The sequence below is a fragment of the Lissotriton helveticus genome, chromosome 3_1, assembly GCF_964261635.1.
Source record: "Lissotriton helveticus chromosome 3_1, aLisHel1.1, whole genome shotgun sequence".
In the NCBI taxonomy this organism is placed as follows: Eukaryota; Metazoa; Chordata; class Amphibia; order Caudata; family Salamandridae; genus Lissotriton; species Lissotriton helveticus.
Window position 1 is genome coordinate 600,638,903 of NC_136061.1, and position 27,956 is coordinate 600,666,858.

Below are 27,956 nucleotides of genomic sequence, written 5' to 3' on the forward strand. Positions count from 1 at the left end.
CTTGCTTTTAGGTTCATACCATTATTCAAAATGATGCAGACACTAACCCTGAACACATATGGCAGTATCTTTCCTGCAATGGCTTTCACGTGGCAAGCTTGTAAGTGCAGTGGTGGTTTAGTGTTTGCTGAACGTTATGTGGGCTGTAGTGCTCCGTTATGTTTTGGACAGGAAAGGCTGCATACAGCCAAGTAGTGTGGAGCTTGACTTTTCTATATGGGGTTCTGATGTTAAAAAGGAGTGCATTGGACCTAATGTACTATGGCGATTCAATGATAATGATCAGTGGCAGTCTGGTTCAGAAGAGGATTATTGGGTAGGCCCGGGCAAAATGTATGTTATGCCATCATAATCTAGTGTGATTTTGTGAATTTCACATTACGCTCGCTTATTCCCAAAATTATGCTATTATGCCACATGGCATAATTACGCCATGTTTGTGGCAACATTCTAGCAATGAAGCACCGGAACAACACAAACGATCAGGACACAAGCCTCTATTGTTAGCAGCACTTATACTTTCTGTTCTTTTTTTTTTTTTAATGTGTCATTGTATTTCAAATGGCTTCAAGGGTGCATTCCGTGCTAAACTATAGTACTAAGTGCCGCTATATATTTTATGGAATTTCACATAACTTTTGAGGAATTTCGTATAATTATGCAAGAACTAAATACGCAAGTGTCACACAGTCCTAATATTGGGTTCAGCTAACATTTGGTGTTGACTTGTTGAAGTTATGATTTCGAGATATTTAGACTCTTTAAGTGGTCTACTAGATTTGATGTTATGACATCTATGCTATTTGATCATCAATGTAAGCAGCATCTAGTGATATGCGGAGTGCTATTACCATAGCAGATGAATTGAGTCCTAAAGGGCCAGGACATCGTATATTGGTTTGGTTGGGGTGGTAAATGGGAAAAAGAAAAGAAAGAAAGAAGGCAAGAAAAGAAAGAAGAAAGGAAGGAAAGAAAGAAAGAAGGAAGTTATTATGAAAAGAAGGAAAGAAAGAAAGAAAGGAAGAAAGAGTATGACAAAAAGAAAAACGGAAAGAAGGGAGGAAAGAAAGAAAGCAGGATAGAAAGTAAGAATGGAGGAAAGAAAAGAAAGAAAGAAAGAAAGAAAGAAAGAAAGAAAGAAAGAACGAAAGGAAGAAAGAAAGAAGGGGTAATTGAAAGAAAAACTAAATTAAATTTAAAAAGGAAGTAAAGAAGGCAATGAAAGCAAGAAGGAAACAAAGAAAGAAGGAAAGACGAGATAATTAAAAAAGAAAGTGTTAAAATTGCTGCAAAATAAACACGATAAAGGCTGATTTTCTTCCTGGGAAAAGTTTATTGAGGAACCATCTGTGAAACTGAGTCCAGAATAAACTTGTCCTGAAGAAATGTCCTTTTTTAAATTCACATGTATAATATTGAAGTTTTCGGTTTGTGTACTACATACATAGTTAAAAAAGAATAACTTAATACAGACCAGTTTTAAAATTATGCAATTTGTTAAGCTGTTTGTTAGAAAATGCCCTCTCTGAAGGGTCACCCCAACCTTTTTGCCTTCCTCCTCCTATTTTTCTGACAATCCTTTTGTTAGGACACTGAGCATTTTGCCACTGCTGACCAGTGCTACAGTGCATGTGCTTCTCCCCTAAACATGGTTACATTTGGTCTAGTCACAAGAGGGATATTTAATTTATTTGCATGTCCCTAGTAGAGTGCACTACCTGTGCCCATGGACTGTAAATTAAATGCTACTAGTGGGCCTTCAGCAATGATCGTGACACCCACATAAGTAGCCCTTTAAACATGTCTCAGGCCTGCCTCTGCAGAACCTGGTTATGCTGTTTTACAGCCACTTCGACTTGACATTTAAAACCCTTTGCCAAACCCTAAACTCCCCTTTTATTACACATAAGTAACCCTAAGGTAGGCCCTAGGAAGCCTATATGGCAGGTGCTTTGTACATAAAAGGTGGGGCATGTACTTTTATGTTCTGCATGTCCTGGAAGTGAAAAGCGCCCCAATTTGTTCACTACTGTAAGGCTTACTTCTCTCATAGGCTAACATTGGGAATTCCTTAATACATTTTGAGCTATAATTCCTGATTGGAAAGGAGTGGCTGAATCATGTTTTATATGTTTGGATGGGTAGTTATAAATCCTCTTTACTGGTAAAGTTGGATTTAACATTACTGCTTTCGAAATGCAACTTTTAGAAAGTGGACATTTCTCTGCTCTTACAGATCTGCGTGCCAGCAGCCTGTCCTAAATACATGTCTGGGGTGGGTGACAGCTTCACTTTGTGCATTCCCTCTAGATAGCCACGAAAACAATGAAGGTTAGGTGTGTCTGTGTGCCCATCTGAATTCTGATGGCTCATCCTGGGCAGGATGGGAGGGAGGAGGGGTAAATTTATATCTGAATAGGCAGTGTCCTGTCCCCACACAAAGGGCTTATTATCCCCTACAGTTATTTTGGAACCGGGGCTGGGAAGAAAGAGCTTCTGTGCACTTCAAACACCCTATTTTAATGTCAACCTCACTTCAAAGGCACTACTGGGTATAAGTACTGGATATTTGACCCCCACGAAATCAGACATTACTGGACCTGTAAAGAACCTATGTCAGAAGAACCGCTGTGCTGCCACAAGAACTGGCACTCTGCTTGACTGGTGATCTAGAAGACCTGCTTTTCTGCTGTGCTGCCGGGTGGTCTCTGACCCTGCTGAGGGAGAACTGGACTCTGCCCTGCAACCAAGTGATTTCCAACTGCTTACTGGCTTGCCTCCTTTCTCTTGCGACTCAGGGCTATCAAAGTCTTTACCCCTGCTCATGTGCCAGGCTCACTGGAAGTGGCCCCAGATAATTGCATCAAGGAACTTGATGCATTTCGTCTGCTGGGAGCAGAACTGGTGCATGACCGTGCTGCAGGAGTAGAATTGTCGAAGCACACTCAGAACCAACAAATCACCTGCAGATATGTTCGCAATGGCACCACGCATCGCCACCACAGCAGTGTGGAGAGTTCGACCCATCCATTTGATTACGCAGAGAAATCCGGTGCATCGCATCAGAACCAACGCCTCTTGGCTTCAGCGCTATGTCTCTGGAAATAATGCATCGCCCCCTTTGAGGTATCGACATATCACTCGCTACACCCCGCAACTCGCTGTTACGACCAGGATCAAGGTACTCTGTACACTAGGCCTGCATGGCTCCTGCACCCGGCCTGCGCTCCATTGTGGTACGCCTTAATTGTTGACTTTGTCTCTGTAACACGTGACCAGATAACCCCCAGAGGCACTTTTTGCTTCTAAGTCCTAGAAAGACTTTTATGTTTTTTTAAATTCATATCTCGACTTTTACATATTGGGTCTTGATTTATTGAAATTTTTGTCTATTTTTCTAACTTTTGTGGAGTATTTTTTGGTGTTATCATTGTGTTACTATGTGTTGTGTTGCACAAATACTTCAAGCATTGACTCATTAGCCTGACTTATCTGTGCCTAGCTACGAGAGGGTGAACACAGGTAATCTTTAATGTGTATCTGAATTACCCTGACTAGGATTGTGGGCCCTGCTTGGACAGGGTGCATAGTTCCGTCAACTAGAAACCCAATTTCTAACACTGTGAAATACCAGCAGTGAGATAAACAAAGGATACTTCAAAAGGAATTTACAACAGCAATGGCAAAAGGCAGGAACTGAAAAATTGTGGAATATGACCTGTGCTCACCTCTGGTAAAAACGGCCTGCTTTCATTTTATTTCAACAATCTTTATTCGATTCAAAGAATCATTAAAGCATATCTAAAATATTTTAAAACACATTACACAAAAATGGCCTGCTTTCACTTTAGGCAAGCTGTAAACACAAAGGCAACACAAAAGTTATAATTATAAAGTAAAAACACTGGCACTGAAGAGAAATGCTTTGTGTGAGGATGTTCTCATTGTGAAAGAGCAAAATGCAGTCACTCAAAGAAAGTGAAGTTAATCAGTGGCTGAAGTAGGATGGCCCATTTACCCAAGCTGTATGCCGTAGTGGACAGAAGCCAAAAGTGAATGACATAACAACAGATAATGGAGATGGCTGAAAGCCCCTTTAGTAAGTATATTATAGAACTAATACTAGTAAAATCAAAAGGTCTTGGCTAACGCCAGACCTAAAAACGCATCCAACCATGGTGGTAGACTGGGTGCTGTTGGTGGGTAATCAAGTCTAATACTAAATACATTTAAAAATGGTATGATGTTTCTAATTTGGGATGGTGCTAATAGGTGTACCAGAGCATGCATGTAATCGTTTAGGGTTGAATACTTATAAAAAGAGAAAGAGGACAAGGAGTTGGGAGACAGGGATCCTTCTTCAGTAACTAACTTAGTGTCATTCCATGCAGCACAACTATACTGATAAGGTAATTTATTTTGGAGTTGTTAGACAAAAAAACACAATGTATGCCTCAAATTCATTCAGGGAAAGAATTGTAAACCAACCTACTGTGATTGCAAAGGGGAAGATGTTAAATGCTCAGAGTCTCCTCCTATCTAATTTGTGGCAGTGGTTGGGACCAGTACTCATTTTTCATGACACAACATAGCTTTCCTGCTCACACTTTGACCCAGAGCAAATCAGAAGAGGTAGGAAAAAGGAGCGAGAGAAAGGTAACGAAACAGTGACAAAGGAAAAAGTAGAAATGAAGAAGAACCAGCAAGGACAAGATAAAAATTCTAGTGGTGTAGGAACGTGGGTGTGGGCCGCCCCATCACAGAGGGGGGTGACAAAATGGCAAAAATATGTGCTTAAAACTCATATTTTTGCAATTTTGTCAAGCCGGGGGTGACAAGAAATTTCCTGCACCGTGTACCACCTGACCTTGCTACGCCACTGCAAAATACTCAAGGTGGGGGTGATAGGAGTAGGAGGCAAGAGGGGGAGTCAACAGTAGGCCCCTTTGATATGTGGCAGCCCTGGCATTCAGTAACCCAGCATTTGACAGTGCTGATGGCTGGCTAAAATCACTTTTGGCCCTTGCACTTTTTTTTTTATTTAGAAATTAAGCACTGAGTTCGTTTAATTTCGGTTTCTCCAAAATAAACCGTGTCGGCCTCTAACAGGTGACAGCCTAAGTCATGCTGCTTGATGATGCTCTGTGAGTTCAAAATGTCCTGGTCTGACCTGCTGGAAGTTTCACGTACTGTGTATGTTCAGTGCATTTGCTCACCCCTCTGTTTACATCTTGGTGCTGAGAATTAGATGTTTATTGTAAACCAGCTCCCTGGTCTTCATTTTATCACCCTAAAAATGATGAAAGGCTGAGTGCACCTGCCGTGATTCAAGCCTGTGCAATCAAACACAGAATCATTCTTTAACAACCCATCCTGTGAAAACAATGTAAGGTGATCTGGTCCGTCTATGACTTTAGGGTGGGCCTCAGACACACAGGAGGGAGGCAATCTTCTTGATTGACACATAGGTTGCAACCATGGGACACGGGATACTCACTGAAAACATCAACACGCATGGTGGCATTCACGCTGTCAGACCAGAGAGGGGCTTGAAGCTGAAGTAAAGCATTTTGCCTGTTGGATTTTCCAGCTAGTCACCCTCGTATACAGCTAGGCCCCTAAAAGTCACTTATATGATTAAAATAGGCCTCCCACAAGAAAAGACACAGTCAAACCTAAACTTAACTTATTTTGGCAATGGTGGCTTACGGCACCCTACAGGGAATTTAGAGCCATTTTATTTTCCACATTCTCATTTACTCTGTTGCATTAGGCATCCAGGTTGATATGGATAACTGACATCCTTTTATTAAGTTGCCACATAATACTCTTTTGAGGACTTAGTTAACATAAGACATCACCTATTTAGCTTACCAACTAAATTGTATGCATGCAACGGAGGCTTGATCATTCAAAGTCTAACACGGGTCATTTCACCTTTCTTCTAGCCCAGCAGCATCAGGAACCACGGCTATTACTGCAGCTCCATCACAAGGAACTTGTACCACCGAGCCTTCATGCCGTACAGTTGTTAAGTATTATCAAAGACAGTGGACGTGAAGGTGCCATGTATCGAACATGGAGGCTTTGATTGGTGCAGGTTCTATTTCATTATTGACGATGTATTGAACTCTCGACCAATCATAACACAAGACCACCCAATACCCTCCTTACCAATACTCCACGAAGCAGTAGCCGAGTGCCAAAACTGTAGAATTTATGTAAAACAAAAAGAACACCTTAAAATATGTCTGTTTATAAATCTTTCACTATGGACTAAATTGTTATTCTCTTCCCTGTCCCCAGTCGTGGTCTTTCATAGTGCCTAGAGGGCTGTCGTCCAAGCCATTCATAAGAGCGTGACAATATTTTTGTAGCCACGCAAGCATTTTGCTTATTCCAAGATGTCTGTAAGCAGTATCAAATCTCTGCACTTTTCTACAAGAAAGTCTGCAAATTCTTTTTTTTTAAGATAGAGAGCGAATGCTTTAACTCGCGGAGCGTGCGCTGCCGAAATGAAGTAAATTAGCGCGGTAAACAGGGACGCGGCGTGTTGATGGCAGCGTTTGTTTTCCTCTTTAGAAGCAATATGCTTCCCACTGGGCTAACGGATGGATTTTTGATTGTTGAATAATCTCCCCTAAAGTGTGTAATCAGAGCGGCGGGTCTCATTTGGGGAGAGGTCTGCTTTCAGCGACACGGGAGCGCTCGCCGAATTACTGCTGAGTTAAATTTGTGTCACGTTACGCTCGCCCTGTTCGCGCTCATTGTCACGTGCCTAGGCTTCCCGCCAGCAGGCTGTGCTGAAGAAATAGCTCGGGTTTTGTGTTTTTATTTCGGCGTTTTGTTAAGCTGCACAGAAGGCGGAGGCGTTATAGTGCCTGCGGCGTCAAAGAGCGGCGCTGAGTTTAGCGAGTCGGCCTACTATCAAAATACGTGGCTTAAGCCTGCCGTCAAGAGTGACGCCATTCCGATAATACTCTCCAATCTGCCTTATTGTGTGAGCTTTTTTAATGTTATTTGCGAGTAGGCACGTTAGCATGCAGTATTCCGCACCGTAAGAGTGCGCACCCACAACTTCAGCCTTATTTTGAGGAGTGATTTTTCGACACTGGACTGCAGAGGCCTGTGTAGATGATGGAGGTAAACATATGTCTTCCATTACTTAATGCCTACCATGTGCAAATCGTTTGCCTTGAGCTATGCCTTATGCTTTTCCACTTTAAAAGCATTTCAAATCTCACCCACGAGCCGAAAAAGCGAAAATCTAGCTAGAGAAAGCAACAAAGAGCGATAACACAACAAGCAATGGCAGCTACAATAGGGCTCGTCTTTGTGGCCTATTGACTTTGCCAATAGGTCTTTGTGACATATTGGCTTTGCCAATGTTGTGCAGCATTGGTAAAAAGCAAAATGCTCTTTGCCGATGTTCTATAACATTGACAAAAAAAAGTGAAAAAAGTCACATAAATAGGATCTGCTACTGGCGGTTGAATCATTCCCTACACTGGTGCATGCATGATGAAATGTGCATGCATGATGACGAATGTACATGGACGTGCAATGATCAGAGGTCAAAATGGGTGGGATCAGTTGGGCATGACGTGCCAATACTTTAATATTTAACAAAAGCAGTTCCCCTACTTTTTTCCCCAGACAGTTGAAATGCCTCAGCTGTAGTGGAAAGGAGGGCGCTCCTGTCCCGTATGACAGAAGAAGGACAGAAACCTAAACAAGAGACAACTTTTTGCTCAAGATGCCTGCTACCTACACATTATGTAAATGTGTGGAATTGGTTAATCTGAACATGTAAAAGCTGCTTGGAAGCTGGTATTTGCTTTAAACGATGGAGCCACTTGGAGCTTCCGGATGACAAGGATGCATTCTTTTTGAAAAGTATTGTAAGGGTGTTGCCAGCTGTGCAATGGAGGGCATGCTTTTAATGGACAGTTATAAAAAACGTTTGCACTAGGTACAGTATGCAGATTACTAACATCTATACTTTTTAAAATCTTAAACATAATTCCTTTTGCGCATTTTGTGGCACCCTATTTTATAATGTGTTTATTGCAAGTTTAAAATAATTACTTACATATTCACAGTGCTTTCTGTCTCAGACTGGGACCACATAGCACTAAAAATACACACATCAATGTGCCCCACTACACCAACCAAGATTCAGTTTCGCGACTCTCTGGTTAACCACGAACACTTCTGCAGTGATAACATTAACCAATAGAGGTTTCATAATGTAAAATAGAGAATTTCCCACTGATTAATTTAACTTGCATTTATTTTTCAGTTTGTGTGTGCTATTTTATACACAGTTACCCGTAGGTGTAGAAGCAACAACATAGTTATAGAATATTTTGCTCTTTTTAGCCACACCTTTGACCCTGCCCCATGCTCACTTCCCCTATTGCACTCAGGATTCCAGTGTCCATACTTTTATTGTAATGCACTTTGAGTGCATTGTTTGTTTACCAATCCAAGATGGCCACCATCATTTGAATCAGTACATAAAAATGTAATTATAGCAGTGTGAACATGCTTTTAGTACTGAGCAGCAAATGGCAGATGCTTGGCACTCCTAAAATTAAATTAATAAAAAAAGTTGTAGACTGTAAGCTGTTCAGGGAGCAATGGAGGGGAATGTTGGAGGAGTGCTGGGGTGGAGGGGGAAGCAATGGGGAGTGGGCAATGGAGGCTCTAGAGGATGGGCTGATTAAGGACAGCACCCCAAAAAAACATATTATAAAAGCCAAGGGGGGATGGGAAAACCAATGGATGAGTTTCGGAGGAGGAATAGAGGAACAACATAGAGGAAAACAATTGTTCCCTTTAGAAGCAGTGGAAGGATAAAAGATTGCACATTTAAAATATGGCAAAGAAGCTATGCGCCAGGGGAGGGACAAACACAAGAAGAAGGAGCCAAGCTATCGAATAAGGAGCAAGCAAATGTGAGTGACAATTACATCAACCAATGGTATGCAATGGGAGAGCTCAAAGTCCACAGTTTTTATTATGGTCCACCAATTGCTTTCACCGATAGATAGCTAAAGACTGTCTGGTTGCCGGGACCTAAAAAGGGTAAAGAAAGATTTACAGTTGGAGGTGGCATTTCAGGTAGCTTATATAATTAGGGAAGAGGGGCATCAGAGGGTGGCAAACTGCCCCACATTTTGCAGGTTAGTCCTGCACTTGTGTCTCTTGTCAAGCTGACTGCACAGAGGCACTGCGGTATCCCAAGAGGCCCACATTTTGGTTTCCCGCCACTTTCATCCTTCTCAGGCAACTTTCCTCCTTTCAGCCCTTTAGGAGCTGCAAAAGAGAGGCCTATTTGTGACTTGGAGGGAGGAGCTGAAGCACAGGAGGGATACTGCCCAATGCACATTCAGGTAGATACACCTGCGGATAAACAGCCATGAATATGTGAATGATAATCAGGCTGGGTATGGGTCCCGGGACTATGCCCTTGGGGGTTTATTTCTTCTGTTATGTCTGTTACAAAGTACTCACAAATCGTCAGATGAGAGGAACGAGGCACAGAGAGAGTACTATTTGCCCAGAATTAAAGCTAAACACTTTGTTAAAGTAATAGATCCTAGACTGACGCCTCATAATGAAAACTGGGTAAACCCCAGAAGATTCAGGAGAGCACATGGAACCAGTGTGAGGGGTATTCAAAAACGATAAAATTAAAGTCCGTCCATCTAGGAGTCTGCATGGTAGAGAAGACGAACCAGTGATGAACACCGGTGGGTCTACCAGGAAGAGCTGGAGGACTGGTCCAGTGATGGACTCCTGATATGCCGCATGCAGGATTTCTATGTATGCTCAAAGACTACAATAGACTAAGACATTAAGGCCACTTGTGAAGTACATTCTTATAACAGATCCCAATGGTAAACCAAACTACTTACATCCAGCGCTGCCGTTGATGGGAACCAGCGTGAAGTTGGACGCCCAAGGGTTGCGGACGATGTCTTGCCAATGAATTGTGTCGGCGTAGCAGAGGAACTTGTTCTGGCCAACATATACACCGCCATTCAGAATTTCTGGAACAAAAAAAATTTCAGAATAAGACTTTGGAAAGAGTTTTGTTGCTATAATGACATGGGCTATATTAATTCTATCCATCCTTTTCTCAAGACCAATAAACTTTTTAGAGTAAGGAGAAAAAATAAATCAGTTAAGAGTTGCACAGATCGCATGTTTACAATTTCGGTCCTGGTAAATGGAAATGCAATTCCTTATTTAACTAAAAAAACAAAGCACAATGTTGTTTTATGACCTTGAAGGTTGAGTCAAAGCATGATGCAAGAATCAATCTAGTGCTGTCCCCCTTTGAAAGAGTGTGACTGTTATTTAGAAAGCAGAGCATTTTTTAACCATGTAGACCCGGATTATAATTTGAGTGAGGGGTATTCTAGGGCGCTCCCCCAATTATAGCTGACCTGGTGTTCCCGCACTGGCACTCAGAATATCTTGCCGGGTCTTGCAGGAGTCTCAAGCTGCTCCCTCATGTTTCACCCCGGTCTTCTCTGGCCTGATAACCCTCCCTGTCTCCAAAGCCTTACTTCAAAAACCTCCATTCCCTCACCCCCATTTGCCACCAGCCCAGAGCAGGTTTACAGGAGTGAGGTTTGCATGCCACCAGTACTGTGCAAATTATAACAGGGAAAGTGGTGTTTTGTTATATGTTTCAGCTCTGAAAAGAAACGTCCTATTAATCATTTTGAGGGAGCATTGGATAGTTCAAAGAAAACTTTTAACACAGGAATTAGAGACTTTGCAATTACATGTATCCTTTAAAAATACGGTTTAAACAGCATTGCAAAAAGTGAATACATAGCCAGCAGTTTTTTGTTAGTGCACTTTAGGAAGGAACTATGTGGAAATAAATGTACTGTGCACCAGCATTCATAAGCACACATTCCAACCTTGAAAATATGCCTCAAGGGAAAGCATTTTTGTTTTTTCAAGGGGTCTTTGTCATTGTACCTTTAAACAACACTCAAGGCCGTTAGATGGTAAAGGAGGCATTAGTCTACAGGTCCAGTGCTTTTTTGGGGCTCCAGCCTTGTGCTGCCAAATCTATTTGCAGAATTTCATGTCATCCTGTCCTGTTTATTCATACCAGCAAACAAGGCTTAAGCCATAAGACGGAGCCCGGTACTGACGTGTGGGTTGCGCAACATATTATTGTCCCATGCCCAACAAAACCTCTGACAAGCCAGAAGACCAAAAAAAACAGTTTTAGGACACATATCCAACAAGTCAACCCACACAAACCTTTCAGCATAAAGAGCTTCTTAGCACAGCTTCCATTTCCCCTATGTATTATTGCACCTCTTATGCTCAAGCCTTCCCAGTATGTAATTAACTATATGGAGAAGCAGTGTCCATGAAGCAGGAGCAGCAGCTCTCGCCTTAGAGGTAGTCTAATTGAAGGAAGGTGCTATTCCAAGACGATCCAAAAGAACCATATGTAGGCCGGGTTATTTAGGATATTCACAGACGATACGTTTTCATGCAATATATCTAAATGCATCTTAGATAGTATGCAGTTATATGAAAACTTTGGATGGGTCGAGCCCTTCTGAGCCAACGTTGGACACATCTATGCAAAAGGTCTGATTGACACAGTCAGAAAAATATTTGTACAGCTCAATTTTTGGGCAATGAATACACATTATAGAGTACACTTTGGATTGGAAAAATATTTGTACTGCAACTTGTATCCGTCATTTAACACTTTAAGCAAAGATGAAATTGCAATAGCAAAGTTCTTAAATTGCTTCTTCGTTGGTACAGGTCCCGACATTCCTAAACAAATATGGAACATTTCTCATCTTCCTACTCCTCTCGTTTCTAAGGCGCCCATTTTTAATTGGGAAATGAAGATCCTTGTCCTCGGAAACAGACTCCCAGGGCTGCACACGTAACCCAGATCTGTACATTTTTAAGAGAACCTCCCAAGATTCCCTTTGAATGGTATGCTCTCAACAGAGTTCTATTTTCACTGGTGGTGGGGTGAAGGAAAGCCCGGGGTAATCAGTTTCACTTAAAACATTTTGACCAATGATGTTGATCAAATCACATTACAGCAATAATATTTGGAACAATGTATCTGCAAGTACTTAAACTAATAAGACTCCTTACTGGAAATGGTTAATAGACGACACATACATCGAAAACATTGCTAAAATCTTACCACTGGCCCCTCCCTCTCTCATCCATCTGGTCTACTCCTGTCTGCATACAATGTACCCTATTATCTTCCTCCTCATTAGTGTTTAGACGTCAGTTGTTCTGATTAGGTGAAAAGAATCGCAGACATATGCACGGAGTATTACCCAGAATGTGCAGTGGTGTAGTGGGCACTTGCACCCACTTCTTTGCACATCTGGGGCAATTTTGTGTACAGTAAGGGTTGCAGATGCTTGTGAGCAGTACTTGATTTGAAAAAAAATAAGTGAGAGGGCCCTTATTAGGAGGCCACAGCAGCGTGTCTCCAGCCACTGCCCCTGCCAGCACTACTAACCATCACACTCGACAAGTGTGAAAATTCAGACCATTTCATGCCACCCAAAACTATAAGAATGACTTGGGTGCCAGGTATTACTCATTTTTTATGTATATTAAAAACCTGAGCAACTGTTGTGCTTATTTCCAAATTAGTCAAACATCACCCCCACTTGGATGCTGGCCAGAGGTACCGACGGACAGAGCGGGGCCTCATTTTCCCGAGCAGGTGCCGGGTGAGGTGAGGTTACTTCCCACATAATGCTGGGAAAAGGACAATTCATTTAGAGTCTCCTCCGGTTAATATTGGGGCTCCAAAGTACTGGTAGGATTACTTTTTTCATTTTTTTGAATTGCCGTTCCATTTTTTGCAGTTGCATCTTTTTCATCTCTGGTCCTGAAGAAAGCTGGATAATGTCTCTAACAGCTGAAACATGTTGACCACACTGCCTAGCGCCTCATTGTAGTTATAATTTCAGACTACACAGCGCATGTTCTTAATCACGACACTAGAGCAGTGCCTCATAAACATATTTTCTGCTCTTGTAGTTGTTTTTAACATTTTCTTTTTCACTTTATTCTGAGCACTGCACTTTCATTAGCACCACTCCGAAATACACTGTGGCTCGAAGGTTACTACGGTTTTCCGGTCTCTGCACCATCTGTTGATGGGTTGGGTGAGATTTGGAATATACCATCCGTTTCCCACATGACGATGCCTCCGCCACGTTTGGTGGGCTGATGGGAATTTTTCAGCCTGGTGCAATTTCTGTTTCATTTCCACTTTTTGAATTCACAACAACACACACTGCTTTCTGACTATGTGCCTCCCTTTTTGTATTTATGGACTGTAACAAGTGCCTGTATTTTCAATTAAGTCTTGGTGCCGAGCACCAAAAACCACTGGCTCAAATTAAGCAATGCTTGGGGCCACTTTGGTAACATAGATCACCCACAATGTTTGTCAGCGAGATTCTTAGGGTTGTTTCTTTATCTCCATGGGGGTCTGGACACATGAAAATGAGGGAGACCCCATGTCCTTGCTACAGTACAGAGTGGGCCCAATGGCATACAAGTTGTCTAGGGATGCACTGATTGGCACCAGAAGCTTGTGTACTGTTAGTGCGCCCTCCACACACAGCACCCTCCCAAGAGGGGACTCAAACTCCCCTTCATGAATTGTGGCCAGTTCCAACATTGGCTGTGAAAGGTGGTTTCAAAAAACGAATAATAATAATAATAATAATAATAATACAGACATTTCTATAGCGCGAACAGCTACCTCACTATATACCTCTATATTTCATGAACTCAATGTACGCCTGCCATGGCAACAGTGCATTTTGGGGCGGTACATAGTCCTTGAGGGTGCAAGGTGCACCCAATTTAGCTTGGCATCCAGAATAGAACAAAACTGCTTTACCCAGTCTTGAGCCTTTAACAGGCATTCCCATTCCCCACTTGATTTGAAGATGTATTATTTGGGTATTTTAATCCATTGTGACATCATTAAACATATGGCCTCTTCCAAATCGCAATCATAAAAGTGCACACAAACTATAATCCAGCTCCTACTGGTCAGTATGTTTTTGAAAGAATAATGCATGCATTTCTACCCTCAAGTATACAAACAACGGTGGCAATCACGGAATAGGAAAACTCAAACACGCTGCCTTGCAGGGAAGAAACACATCTTCGTGGCTTGGATGTAGCATATTTCACTGATGGCGATCTAGTTACTGGACGGGCTTTCAGATATGCAAAACTAGGATGAGGACCCTGAACTGCACACTAATCACATTTTTGGGGGAGCTGGGTGGCATTCACACTACCCTCTTCCTCTACGTTATTATATGTTCATTCGCACGCTTAAGTACTATGTTTACGCTTTCATACTAAGATGGTATGCAGATCGAACTCAGAGATTAGCATACTTGCTGCTTTATTAGAAAATATTTCATCAGTGGCGTCACACTTTTCTGAGCCCCCGGGTGTCCGTTTTTTACGTGGAGGTATCCAGGTGCAGATATGGTCCATCCATTTTCTGTTCGTCTCTCTCTCGCACTCTCTTTCTTGGTTATTTGGCTGTGCCCACATTCCACACCTTGGATGGCTCTTTCTCACCTAAAGCCTCTTTGATCTCCATTGTCTCTGCCTCTTTCACATTCGCTGTTCCTCCCTCCCTGTTGATCACCCCTGTTCTCTCACTCCACTTTACTCTTGCCTTCTGACAATCTCCTTCTCACTCTGTGAAGCTGTCTCGTCACCTCTCTCTTTTCCACTAATTGTTTTCCTCTCCAGATTTCGTTTCACTTTCCCTCCTTGCAATATTTCTCTGACACGGTTCCTTGCTTCCTTTTCACCATATCTCACTCTCAGTCGGTGCTTTAAGGGGGTAGGTACTCACAGACACCAAGTACCTGCACTTCTTTTGATTGTAAAGGGAGAGTACCTGCACTTCTCAGAGAGGGTACAGAACTTTAAATAAGGCAGCAACCAGGCACTCTGAGATGTTGAGTACCTCCACTTCCATATTTGTATTAGAACCACTGCTCTTGGTTCCGCCTTTCATCTTTTTTTTACTCTGCACAACACTTTTACTGTATTTCTCTCAAAAAGGATGGATGCATTTCATCTTTGGCTCTAGCTTGTGTTAGGCAGGCTGCTCTACCAGTGTATGCACTGATGTGGCTTTTGGGTCACCCATGATTTAAAACACTTATGGCCAGTGCTTAATTTGAGCCAGTGTTTGCTGGTGGGAGGCACCTGCACTTAGTTTTGAGGACTGGCACTTATTTTTCCACATCATTTATTTACTGAGAGCAAGATAGGCAGGGCCGGACTGGCAAACTGCTCGACCCGCCCCCCCCTCCCTCCCCGGGGGAGTTGGGGGTGCTGCTGAGCTCTTTGCCAGGGTTGGTTTTGGGCCGATTTTGTTACAGGGCCGATTTTGCAGCTATCCTGCAAAAATGGCCCTGTAACAAAACGGCCTCCAGGGGTTACAAAACAGGGCCCCACCAGTGCGGCCCACCGGGGGATTGCCCGGTGCCCGCTACAGCCAGTCCGGCCCTGAAGATAGGGAAATTACACAGACTGAAAGCCAGAGGAAGAGAAAGACGGCAAAACCATCATAAAACGAGAACGCAGGAGCCTTCTGGAGTGAGATAAAGGGAGAGGGAGGGTCTGGTGGTGGATTAAAGAGGTCTGAGCAGGGCCACTGGAATTATGTGATTATGCGACTGCTGCATTTCCCCGCATAATTGTACCTTTGACGCATTTGCCACATAATCCATCATCTGATGTACAATATGCAGATTTCAACAAAAAATGTTGTTTCTAGCTCAAACAGTTCAAAAGTTACTAAGAACGCAGTGACACATGTTGCTGCGCAGTGGAAGTCCGTTTGTAAAAGTTAACTGCTCACCTATCTGTTGCTTATTGCGATATTTGGGTGTCAAACTGTCACTGATGAGGGGCAACCTATGTCCAGACAATGTTAACATGTGTAAAAATGACAAAACAATGAAGTAAAAATGATAACACAATGAAGTAATACTATCACAAAGTGTGCCAAATGATGCCGCATAATTTGCCTTTTCTTGCCCTATAATTGACAATTGTGCAGCATAATTTAGCCCTCCGACGCATAATTCCATTGGCCCTGGGTATGAGGCGGTTTTAAACCTGCCAGCCATGGTATTCTGTGCGCAAACATTTAATTGCACCGGCCGCTGGCTTCTGAGCAGAGTTTCGGGCACCCACACTCTTTCTTTCACAAATTAAGCACTGAAATCTTGGGGTATCATTAACAATGTCTTCCTGCTGCCCCCTTCATTCTTCTGGAAGAGAACAAAGCGGGTCTTTCGCAGTAATCCACAGCATTAATATTCAAATTGCTACAAGATGGGATATATCTCTACCAGGAAAGACATTAGGCGACCCCGGGCTACCTCCTTCGCCCCCAGGAAAATAGAAACCTGGTTATTTTGAATTAAGGGAGGGATTGCGTGCATGAGCGCAAGGCTGCCCCATCCATATTAATCAGCTGGCAGTAAGATTTCTAGGAAAGTTAGATTCGAGGGCTCCGCTTCTGCAGTGAAGAGGGGCTTAGCACTGAGCCATTGAGACATTAAACACCGCCTGTCTAATCCGTCACAGGGTCGCATCCAGATTAGAAACTGCAGATTAATCTGTTTTTATGATACATTGTGTTATTATCAAGAAAACTGTAATGCCAAGACCGCCGGCTATTAGAGACTTTAATTTTGCAGGAAAGGCGAGAGGACAGGATGCAGGTCAGGGGAAAGCGAATGAATACATTTTACTTAATTGCTCAGCAAAACACGTTTTTCGGCATGGATGGTGAGAATTATAAAAACAAAAACAAAAACAACCCAGTAACATTGCTTGTGTCGGCAGTCTACGTGACGAATTGCTTCAATAATGGACCATTTTCAACCGTACATCGCTTCCAGCATCATCCATCTTATGAAAAATTGGATGTCCGTTTTTCTATTGCCCTAAATAAACGACTTTTGCCTTCTTTCTAAGCACTCTCCATTTTGACCGATAAGGGGAATGAGACTGAGGGAGATAACGTTATTTGCACACGATCACACAGTTTGGCCTAGTGTGGAACCGGAGATTCAACTTGCTTACATCCAATAAGCCATGGATTCTCCTAACTAAGAACATTTCATCTTCTTCCATTGCATGTGAACTGTGCCTCGGTGCCAGACGACACTTTGATGGGGTGTGATGATGAGCAAGCCTCACTTCTTGAGGAGGTGAAAGGAACATTGCAGGAAATGACAGGGATCCAGCCAGATCCTGGATCCGGCAGCAGTTATTGAGCTAGATCGGGGATCTGTCTGACCCCAAGGAAATATGGTGGATTCCTCCCAGTGAAATTTGACGACATCAAGACACATACTGCAGCAGCCACACATTGAATGCTTTCGGTTCCGAGCAGCAACCAGCAGACTGTGAAGGGCCTTTCTTATTTTACTTTCAGCTTGGCGCCAAAGCAAGGACCTGATTTAAAGGGCCATCAGCCCTCTTTATTGAGTATCATACTGGATGACAGCAATCTAAAATCTATCATCTAAATGCCAATGCAATGGGCGGAAAAAAGGTACACAACTTATCACTTCCAAAGTACTTAAGAGAAACTTATGTTTTGGAGGCAGGCTTTTGACTTAGTTCAAGTCCAGTACATATAAGATATGAGTAATTACACAAATATTGATTTGAAAAACATTAACTTTAAAAAAATTCTTTTATAGTTAGTGCCATCCCAATGTAGGATGTCAGAGCACTTTACATCATACACACATTATATAAGGGCAATACATACTACAAATGGAGAAATCAATGTACAGGAAATCTAACATAATACAATGAGGGTTACAAAGGTGTAGGCGTCACATATCGTCTTTACTGGTAGGCATTATATGCAGGACTCGAGTCGGGGTGCCACGCGGGTGGACGGCGTCCCTCCACTTATTTTACCGGGTGGACGCCGTCCCCCTGCCGGTCCCGTTAAGTAGTGCAGCCTTGTGAGCGGGTTAGAGTAATCAAGAAGTAAACAATGCGGTTAATGTTAAAGGTTGCACAGCTGTAGTTATACGGGTTACAGAGCCTCTTTCATGCGACTGCTATTCTGAGACTCAGCAGTTTCATGTGGAGGAATTTAGAATGCCGTTGAAAAGAAAATTGTCCTAAATGCATTGCAGTGGAAGCCGTCCATAGGAGATGAAATTAGGAACCAAACAGCCAATAAATAACATGTGACGAGAGAGGTATGCTCCTCTTAGCGGAGCCAGAGCCTACTCTGTGTAAATTGTAATGAAATTGATAAAAACAGGGTTGCCTTGTCAAGTTAGAGCTACCCTTACTTTACTGCCGTATGGGTCTTTCAGTGCCATACAGACGGTAACTATGCTGCTTAAAGAGCGTGGAGGACGAAAATCCAGTATGGGTAGGTACACATGGACTCAATTCTCGTATTTTTCAACATTTTAATAGCTTGAAGACTCGACATGGAACGCCTATCAGGACATAATTTAACCCCTATGTAAATTGCAAAATTCTGATAGAATGATGCACGCTGCTCTTGTGTATGTGTTACCTGTATTTCAGTGGCCCCCCAAGTGAAAAGGTCTCCCTGTAATAAGAGGGGACTACCTTTTATGACGTCACTTCCTGTGACACCACCTAACTTGGAGCGTCCCCTCACTTCTTTTTGAATGCATAGTCAGGAAAAATACAAATGTCAGAATTTTAAAATTAACATAGTAATTGGAGTTAATAAGACTTTATTGCTACACAAAGGAACCCTTTTTAGCGACCTTTGAATAATGACCGATTGAGAAACCAAAGAATAAGGTTCTAAACCTATGCCTTGCAGTTTGCATGCAGCTCTTTGATGCCGGTACACAGTTCACTGTGCTATATTAGAAGGATTGCAACTTACGAACTGCAAGTATCAAAAAGATCTCTGTGTCAAGAGAAGTAACCCACTTACTTATCTACATAAAATACAAATCTGTCACTCCATGTTTCACGATGTGCTTTGCCGCAGGCACTTTCACCCCCTGCTGGTTTATCTGCCAAAACTGTGACTAGACAAAACGAGACCTTTTCCAACATGTGCATTAATCACCAGAGTTATCTTACTATTATTATTTCCCCCTGAAAACTTGCAGGGCACAGGAATATCTCTGCATAAGGTGCTTTAACCCATTAGACGTTTTAAAATTGAGTCTCATTGTGACTAATTCAGTCAGCCAGTACAGATTTACTGTCACACTTCTCCTTGTTACAAATTTCTTTGTGACAGAGTTAAAAAAACATAAATGTGTGAGTTAACTATCAGACTGCTTTTCATGACTCTACCCCTTCTGATACTACACACTTTCTGCTGCCACATCTAGTCCCTCAGTTTATGGGTTCCCGGAGTAAATGTTTTCCAGTTTCAGCACTAGAAAGGAAGCATTCCCAAAATGGGTGTATTGTCCCATAGGGCACATAGTTTGCTATCTACAGCACTTATATAAGAAATTATAATGACAAGATTGCTTTAAGGTGCTGTGGTGAAATCAGTAATTATACTTTACTCTTTATACTGCAGTCAAGGCCCTTTTTAAGGCATGGAAGCCATAAAATGAACTTGGTCACCTTTTCATAGACAATTTTTATATTTAATACCTAAAAAACAAAGTAGAATAGAATAGAAGCAACATGCAGGCTTAAACATAGAAACCACTTTCAAAGTCAAATTTATGTTTTATTTATGAAAAGTGAAAGGATGTTTCTCCCCATATCTTCTTAGTAATAGTAGTGTCCTATGGAAACATCCTCAGGCTCAAATTAGTTGTTCTGTGGACAATTCAATACAGTAAATAAGATGTTGAAGATGAGGAGTGACCCGATGTTTTCACCTCACTCACACTCCCCATAATCTACTGTCTCCTAGATGCTGTCTCCCGTTTCTAATCTTAACCCAACACCAGCCTTCAGAGCCTTGATTGCTGCTATGAGGCTTCGTCAAAACCATAGGTTGAAAATTGATGTTTTGTGATTGTGATGACTAAAATAGAAGTTCCATCAGAGGACGTTCTAAGCCTTTACTTCCTAAGCAAAAAAATATGTGCAAACTTCATAAACTGAAATAAATAGGTATTTAATTGCTGTTAACATTTATTTGATACAACAATTGTTGAAAATGGGCCTTTTTAGGATATGTTCCCTCTACTTTTTGCTTTTGTCCGTCCTGGTTTTCTGCTGATCCTTGTGCTAAACTTAGAATTTTGAGCACTTTTGACACTGCCGTTCAGTGCCAAAGCATTGCGCTTGTCATATATATATATGTTGGTGATTGCTGTTTACTTGATTGGCTGATTTGAGGTTGCGGTAAGTCTCTAGTCTTGTAAGACAAATACCTATGGCATGTAACTCAAATGCTCCTCCGTGGGCATGGTTATGCCACACATAGAGGTAGCTCTTCAAACGTGCCACAGGTTTGCACTGGCGGTGCCTGTGTGTGCAGGTTACTGTTACCCGGCTTTGCATTTAGAAAGCTACTTGCTAAGGTTCTGCATATCTCTCACTACATAGGAGTACTCCCCGGTGGCAGGGTGTGGTATTGAGAAGGTGCAGGTTATATGTGTGTGTGCACTACATGCACTGGTAGTGAATGGCACCGGATGGTGATTTCAGTATGGTGGGGCCTGCTTCTTGCATTGATTAACAGTGGGATCATGGAAAGGCTAATGAGCAGTATTTCCAACGTGCAAAAGAGTAGCAGAATAGTGTTTGATATTGATGGTTTAGTTATGACAAATCCTCTCTGATAGTGTAAACGGATTTAACATTACTAATGCCACTCTGGGAAAGTGGGCATTTCTGTGCTTGTGGCTCTGTGTGCCTGCCCGTCTGTTTCCAATCCACATCAGGGTGCTGATGGGACAGCTACATCTGTGCAGTCCTGATAGGCAGCCATAAACTAGGGGCTCAAGGGAAACTACAGACCTCTGACTCTGAGGGGCCTCCCTGGAACGGATACAAGGGATGGAATTGGCTTCTGTATTCCAAGGGGCAAGGTATATATATTGATCAAGACACTCCGTGTAGGATGGCAGGCATGAAAACATTTAGAGAGGGCATGTGTATTTCAAAGGTGGCCCTTTGAACTGATTTCATCTTCAAAGACCACTGAGGGTATGACCACTGGGGCTCTGCTCTCAGGAAATAGAGGCACTTTTGAGATCGGAACCATACTATACTGTTCCAATGCTGGGACATCAACTAGAGGAATAATTGGGGCATGAAGGACTGTAACTGGATTATCTGCAGACTGGTGGTGGCCTGGAGCTTGTCGTGCTCCAGGAAGGGACTATCACTTGGAGGATTTTGCCTGGATGTTGCTGGCCTGCAGCTAATTGCCAACTTTTGTGGCCCGGGCGCTGAGCACTCCCAAAGGCCTGGTTGGCTGCCCTCCTGTCCACGAGATTTCCAGGACAGAATAAATCTCCCCTTTTCCATGAGATCGTGAGGACCACGCAGGGTTTGCAGAAATGGGTAGAAGTAATTGTCAGTTGGAACGAGGATCATCCTTATGTACGTGATAATCACACTGTGCAGAGATGTGTACTCATAAAGATCAGTGGCTCACCTGGAATGCCAGAATGTGAAGAGTTCGAAGAATGCTGGCAAAGTTTGCTGACTCAAAGGGACACATGCAGCCGGAAACATGTGCTAGCTCGCACTCCGCAGCGTGTGGTGTTCGATGGGTTTTGGGGGATGATGGCCGTGTCTGCGGACCCAAGCTGGGAGCCTACACTCTCTGACCTCCAGATCTGGAGGACAATAGTGCCTGATATCTCACCCTCCATCCAAGGTCGCCGACTCCCTCTCCCCGGACCCACGCCACAAGGAACTCTGTTGTTCAGAATATCATGACTGGACATGAGTGTCTCATTGTGCCTCATTGTTCCTGAAGCCTGGCCGGAGTTAGCCGTCTAGCGCTTTTGGGAAGGCAGGGCATAAGAAGCAAATGAGTTTCCGGGAGCGCAGCGGACGGGCGCAGCGGGCGCGTCGATGGCGCACCAAAGGTGCGCCTAAGGTAAGCCCATCTGCGCCCGTCCGCGCCCCGGCAGCGCACAGGGCCAGAGGCGCTGCTCGTTTGGGGCTCCATTATTTAGATTCCCCTATCACATACAGCCGAGAGCTACTTCTCGCCCTCAATAAAAACTTGTGTGGCAACTGTACGCCATGGGAGGTTCTTAACTCCATTGATAGGGTTTGTCCTAGCTGTCAGTTTCAACTCAGTAGATCTCCCTTCACCCCTACCTCCCCGGATAACTGTGTTTTTGACCCCTATTCGCGCTGCTCTCATTAATGCACATTCTCTAGTAAAGCATACGGAGGAGGCTCGCGAGTTGATCATGGATAACGCGCTCGACCTGCTATTTGTCACAGAAACATGGCTGCACACTTTTTTGTGCTCCGACGATTGAACGGACTATACCCAGGGGCTTTAAGATAACAAGGTTAGATCGTAGTTTGGGCAAAGGGGGAGGACTAGCTGTAATTTATAGGGACAAATGGTCTTTGATAAAGGAATGCTCAGGTGTCATTGAGAACGGGGAAGCACTGGAATTTTCAATTGCTCTCTCTCCGCAGTTCACCTTGGGTAGACTGTTGATTTACCGCCCCCGGGTCCCCTGGGCTCCCTTATCAAATCTTTGGAGGAGTTAGTCACCCAGAGAGCGTTGAGGTTCCCCAGGTTTCTGTTCTTGGGGGATTTCAATATTCATATGGATGTGCCCACAGCCCCAGGGGACAGGGATCTGGGTGAAATATGTGCCCTAGCTCATCTTAGGACACAGGGTCTGGATATTACTCACTCTGGAGGACATTGCCTTGACCTTGTCTATACTAATTTTAATATTACATTTGATACCCCTCGACCAGTTACGTGGTCGGACCATTTCCTGGTAGGCTTTTCTTGGGAGATGGATAGGGCTCGTGCCTTAGCTAAAGAGCACCAGGCACCCTTTCCCCCAAAAATTTGTATCCCAGCTTTAGCAGTATCCCTAACCCATACTCTTCCAGCAAAGTCGGACAATCTTGAGGAAGCGGTTGAGAACTTCTCGACATGGATTAGATACTCGGTTAGCCTGCTACCACAGCCCAAAGATACTAAGCGGCCTAGAGCCTCCCCTTCCTCTCCCTGGTATATGGAACATCTTAAAATCTTAAAAATAGGTTGCAAGGAGCGGGAAAGAATCTGGAGGCGAGAGTACTGCCCAGCAGCTAAGGCGGAACTCCGAGCAGTGCAAAAAGACTACTATGCTGCAATTAAGAAGGCTAAGGGAGATTACTTTGCAGACAGGATTCACAAGGCCAAAAACAACAATAGAGAAATTTTCTCTATTGTTAAAAGCTTCACGTCTCCAGTGGCAGAAACTCTGTCGGCCCCTATACCTGAGGGCTGGTGTGAGAAACTGTCCACTTTTTTTATAGATAAAAAAAAAAAATTCAAGAGAGTCTTAAACCTATTGATTCTGGATACCCCTTATCTGTTCAGGGGGCCCGAGACCAAGATGATTCTCTCCAACTTTCTATCTTATCCAACTGTATAAAATCGAAAGACGTGATGGTCTCTTTTAGAGAAGCTGAAGAGAAGGACGTTTTGGCCATTTTAAAAACGTTGAAGTCCGGGTCTCCTGTTGACCCCTGCCCTGCCAAAGTTTTGAGCGGTGTGGTGGAGGTTATTGCTCCTATAGTAACTGATTTGGTTAATAAGTCCTTACAAACAGGTACTGTTCCTCCCCAGTGGAAACAAGCAAAACTCATCCCACTGATCAAAAAACCTTCAGCGGACCCTTTGATTATTTCCAACTATAGGCCCATTTCCTTGCTCCCGGCCCTAGCCAAGGTCTGTGAAAAGACTGCTTTTCGTCAGCTGGAGAAGTTCGTGGAATCTTCGAGGGCTCTTCATCCCGCCCAGTCCGGGTTCCGCACCTCTTTTAGCACCGAGACCGCGCTCGTGGAGGTCACCGAAGCCATCAGGGAATGTCTGGACGGGGGAGGCAGAGCGGCTCTAATTTTATTGGACCACTCTGCCGTGTTTGATACGGTTCCCCACGTCCAGCTTCTTTCTAGGCTGGAGGACATTGGCATCACGGGCGCGGCCCTCGGCTGGGTTAAATGTTTTCTCACAGACAGGTACCAACAAGTATGGCTTCCCCCCTACCATTCATCGAACAGTAGGGTAGACACAGGAGTTCCACAAGGGTCGACTTTGAGTCCCCTGCTTTTTAATGTCTATTTGACCCCCCTTGTCTGCTTGGCTGAGTGCGAAAATAATGGCTTACGCCGACGACACCCAACTTCTCTTCACTTGGGACAAGAACAACCTCTGTACAGATGGTGTCCGACGGTGCCTGTCCTCAGTATTTGCCTGGCTTGCCCGGGCCACAAGTCAGAGATACTTCTGTACGGCCACTTCCTGTCGGACTTTAAGGAATCCATTTGGCCGAAGGGATTGCCTTGCCCCATTGGGGACTGTGGGGTTGCAAAGAACTTGGGGATCTGGTTCGGAGCTGACCTATGCTTCCGGGAACAAATCACGCGTCTAGCGGGAACGTGCTTTGGGACCCTAACCACTCTCCGGAAGTTTTTTCCTCTTCTTCCCCAAGTGGCAAAAGAAACAGTGGCCAGAGCACTTATTATCTCGCGTCTGGACTATGCTAACGCCCTCTCCATTGGCGCGCCTGACTTTTTGCTTCACAAATTGCACGTGGTCCAGAACGCGGCAGTAAGGCTCCTTGTCTAACATTCCTAAGAGACTCAGCGTACGCAAGCAGCTCTCAGAGTTACATTGGCTTCCCGTTGCTCTTAGAGTACGCTTCAAGATCCTGACTCTGGCCTTTAAAGCCTTACATGGCCCATGTCCAGCATACCTAAGGGTTAGATTTGCCTTTTACCATCCTCCTCCCCAATTGCGATCTGCCACCCTGAGACATTTGGTCATCCCCAGATTTAAGAGAGTTCGGCTGGGGGGACAATCTTTGATGGTCAGAGCTGCTCAGCTGTGGAACAACCTTCCCGATGCTCTCAGGCATACGACAAACCTCACATATTTCAAAAAACATTTGAAAACTCATTTATTTAGGCAAGCCTTGTAGACCATCGGCTTTTTTTATTTTTGGTTGACATCTGAATCCTCTCTCGCGCCAGGACAGTCTTGACTAACAGTGCGCGCTACAAGTAACCATATAACATATAACATAACATTATGTGCACACATGGCTGGCTGCCTGGAGAAACTGCAGCTCCCACGTCTGCCTGAGAGGAAACAATTCTCCAGTTTGGAAGCATGCCAGCTTACGTTGTCGCAGTCTCTTGCCTATGGGAGGGGGATAGTGGGTTGCCCAATATTATATTTCTGACAGAAATACAAGGTTATGCCATCATTCTAACACTTAAACAGTGTGTGCATACCATGCGCAGCACCTGCAGCTACACGTGCCCCAACCATCCAGGGGCTCCTATTCAGTCAAAGGACTATGAATATCTGTGAGATATGAGAGACTCAAGGTCCCCTTACCACATTCTGCAGGAACGCTCCATCAATTCATGGTACACCACTGGGATGGGTGCGCATTATAGCAATACGTATAATGAAAGAAACTATTGAAGGGGCTGAAATTGTGCCTTCACCTATAAGAGCAAATCTTTAGGTCATCCTTTAGACTGTCTAACCAATTAAATTGGGGTACAAGTGTATGTTTGGGTGCGGATTTTGTGTACGTTTCTGTGGCATGTCGTGTTTATAAATGTGTCTGTATGTGAAAGAGAAAATGCGTCCATAGAAGAGGTTAAATTATTACACCGCTCATATAAAAACATTTTCTGTTCACAAATATGTGATTAGAAACTTTTAAACAAAGAAAATGATACATACTTGAAACACATGTAAAACTTTGCCCAATTGAATAAATCTGAGGTACTCATTGTGGGTGAGTATTGTGACATTAGTATTTTTTTTTGTCAGTGACATCTGAAAAGTTTTCAACAACGATTACTTGTCCAAATAGCAAGCTAAATTTAAAGGACACCTTACATTTAAACAGGAAAATATTCAACTATTTCATTATAGGCGTTAGACCTACTTAGATCACACTCTTCCTATCACAGGCCTTTTAAACCCCACTAGGCAGTACATTATTATTCCCAAACATGCAGAGATCTAGGGAAAAAGCGTCCTTGGGTGCAATTTGCTTCTGCTAAACCTATCCGGTTCTTTACATTCTGCGAGAGAGGTGGGTAATACAATGCTGGATCAGACCACCTGGTTCCTAATAAATTCAAGCTGTATTATTTTAGCAATAGAAGATAAATGGTTATACGGTCAGATAATGACATTAAATATCTTTCTTTGGTGCATCACGTTCTTTTTGGCACTGGTGCCCCAGTAATCCAAGATAAAATATCACAGCCTTATCTCTACGCCATGTTTGTTCATCCCCCTAAATTACAGCTCTGGTTCCCTGTTTTACACGCACACAACTAGGATCCAAAGCCTTTGCTATGTTATCGACTCCTTACATCGCTATGAGGCATCACTTGTTCTTCCGTGAAGCACTGAAAACTCATTTACAGCGTCATTTATACAGTCCTGGTGCCCAGATGCCTGTGGGTGAAAGTGGTCTCTATAAACATATAATTTAGTCAGTCATTAAGGAGCAGCGTCCTTTTTGGCTCCACCCTTATACGTCACAAATACGCAATATAAACGTGCACTTAGCACCTGTTCTCTGTGTGTGCCCTAATGATATTAATATAAAGTGTTGCACTTGACATCATTATTGCAGTGCTTTCACTGTAGGATTAGAAAATTCATATATGCTGTGTGCCATAACTATATTAAGTGATTGTTTCTTGTTTAGGTGATGGAGTTAAACCATCCTCACACTATTTACTTTAGAAACAACAACGGATTTATGAAATGTGTGTACGAATGTTTTACCTTTGCATTTGAATGTAGTTCCTAGTCACATTTAAAGACATATGTGCAAAGTTATTTTACCTTCATGAACTTTAACGGGATTACTTCCCGTTCCCAATGCAGCCTAAAATGGCCTAACGAAGCAAAGTGGTCAGGCAAAGCCCCCTGTGTCAGCTCCCTCAGACATCCTAAACTTAGCAACTCTGAGTTGTAGAGAAATATAGGAGCCTCCTTTGAGCGCAAACCCCATCCCACAGCAGTTTGTGAGAATGGGGTATTTAAAGCGGCAGTGGCTCCCCACGGACAATCGAGCTCTTGACGTTCCTCGCTATTCTGTACAGATGATTTCAGGCGAGATGGCCTGTGAAGAATCCAAATGTCAGATTTGTATTAGCAAGGGAGGGGATGGGATTTCTGCGATGATGAAAATGAGGAATTTAACCTTCTCTTTCGCTGCTCAATGGCCATGCTCTGAAGCTCAGGACGGTGGATGCTGTGTTTCAGGTGCTGCCGCTGGACAGGTTTCGATTCGATCTGACAATTCTAAGCAGGAATTATCTGGCCCATTAGCTGGAAGGCAGTCGCGAGCTCGCCGATAATGGTAAAAATATCTTGTTTGACTTCTATTCCCTGGAGTTTAGTGATATTTACACATAGAGATGCAGCACCACTTTATTGTCTGGTGATGACGCATTAATGGACTGGAAGCATGGACCAGAATTGCTAAGGATTTACAATGACAAAGGGAGCAGGGTGCAATCACAGCATGGCAGGCTGGTGCAGAGTCTGACAATGTGGTACATTTAATTGTAGCTTATACCAAGAAGCAATAGAGCAGTCTGCTAACAGAAGTTACTTCCAGCATATACAGCCTTTTGTTATTACTTTTACAAGACACTGACAGCTCAAT

The 27,956-nt window shown here is 43.3% G+C and overlaps 1 protein-coding gene across 1 annotated transcript in view; it reads right to left on the bottom strand.

Moving 5' to 3' along the window:
- The window catches only part of ERBB4 (erb-b2 receptor tyrosine kinase 4), a 1,576,940-nt gene that overhangs the window by 818,455 nt on the left and 730,529 nt on the right, over window positions 1-27,956 (bottom strand). Inside the window, exon 3 of the mRNA XM_078682001.1 lies at window positions 9,924-10,058. Within this exon, the coding sequence (XP_078538127.1) occupies window positions 9,924-10,058 (135 nt within the window). The remainder of the gene's footprint in view (window positions 1-9,923; window positions 10,059-27,956) is intronic.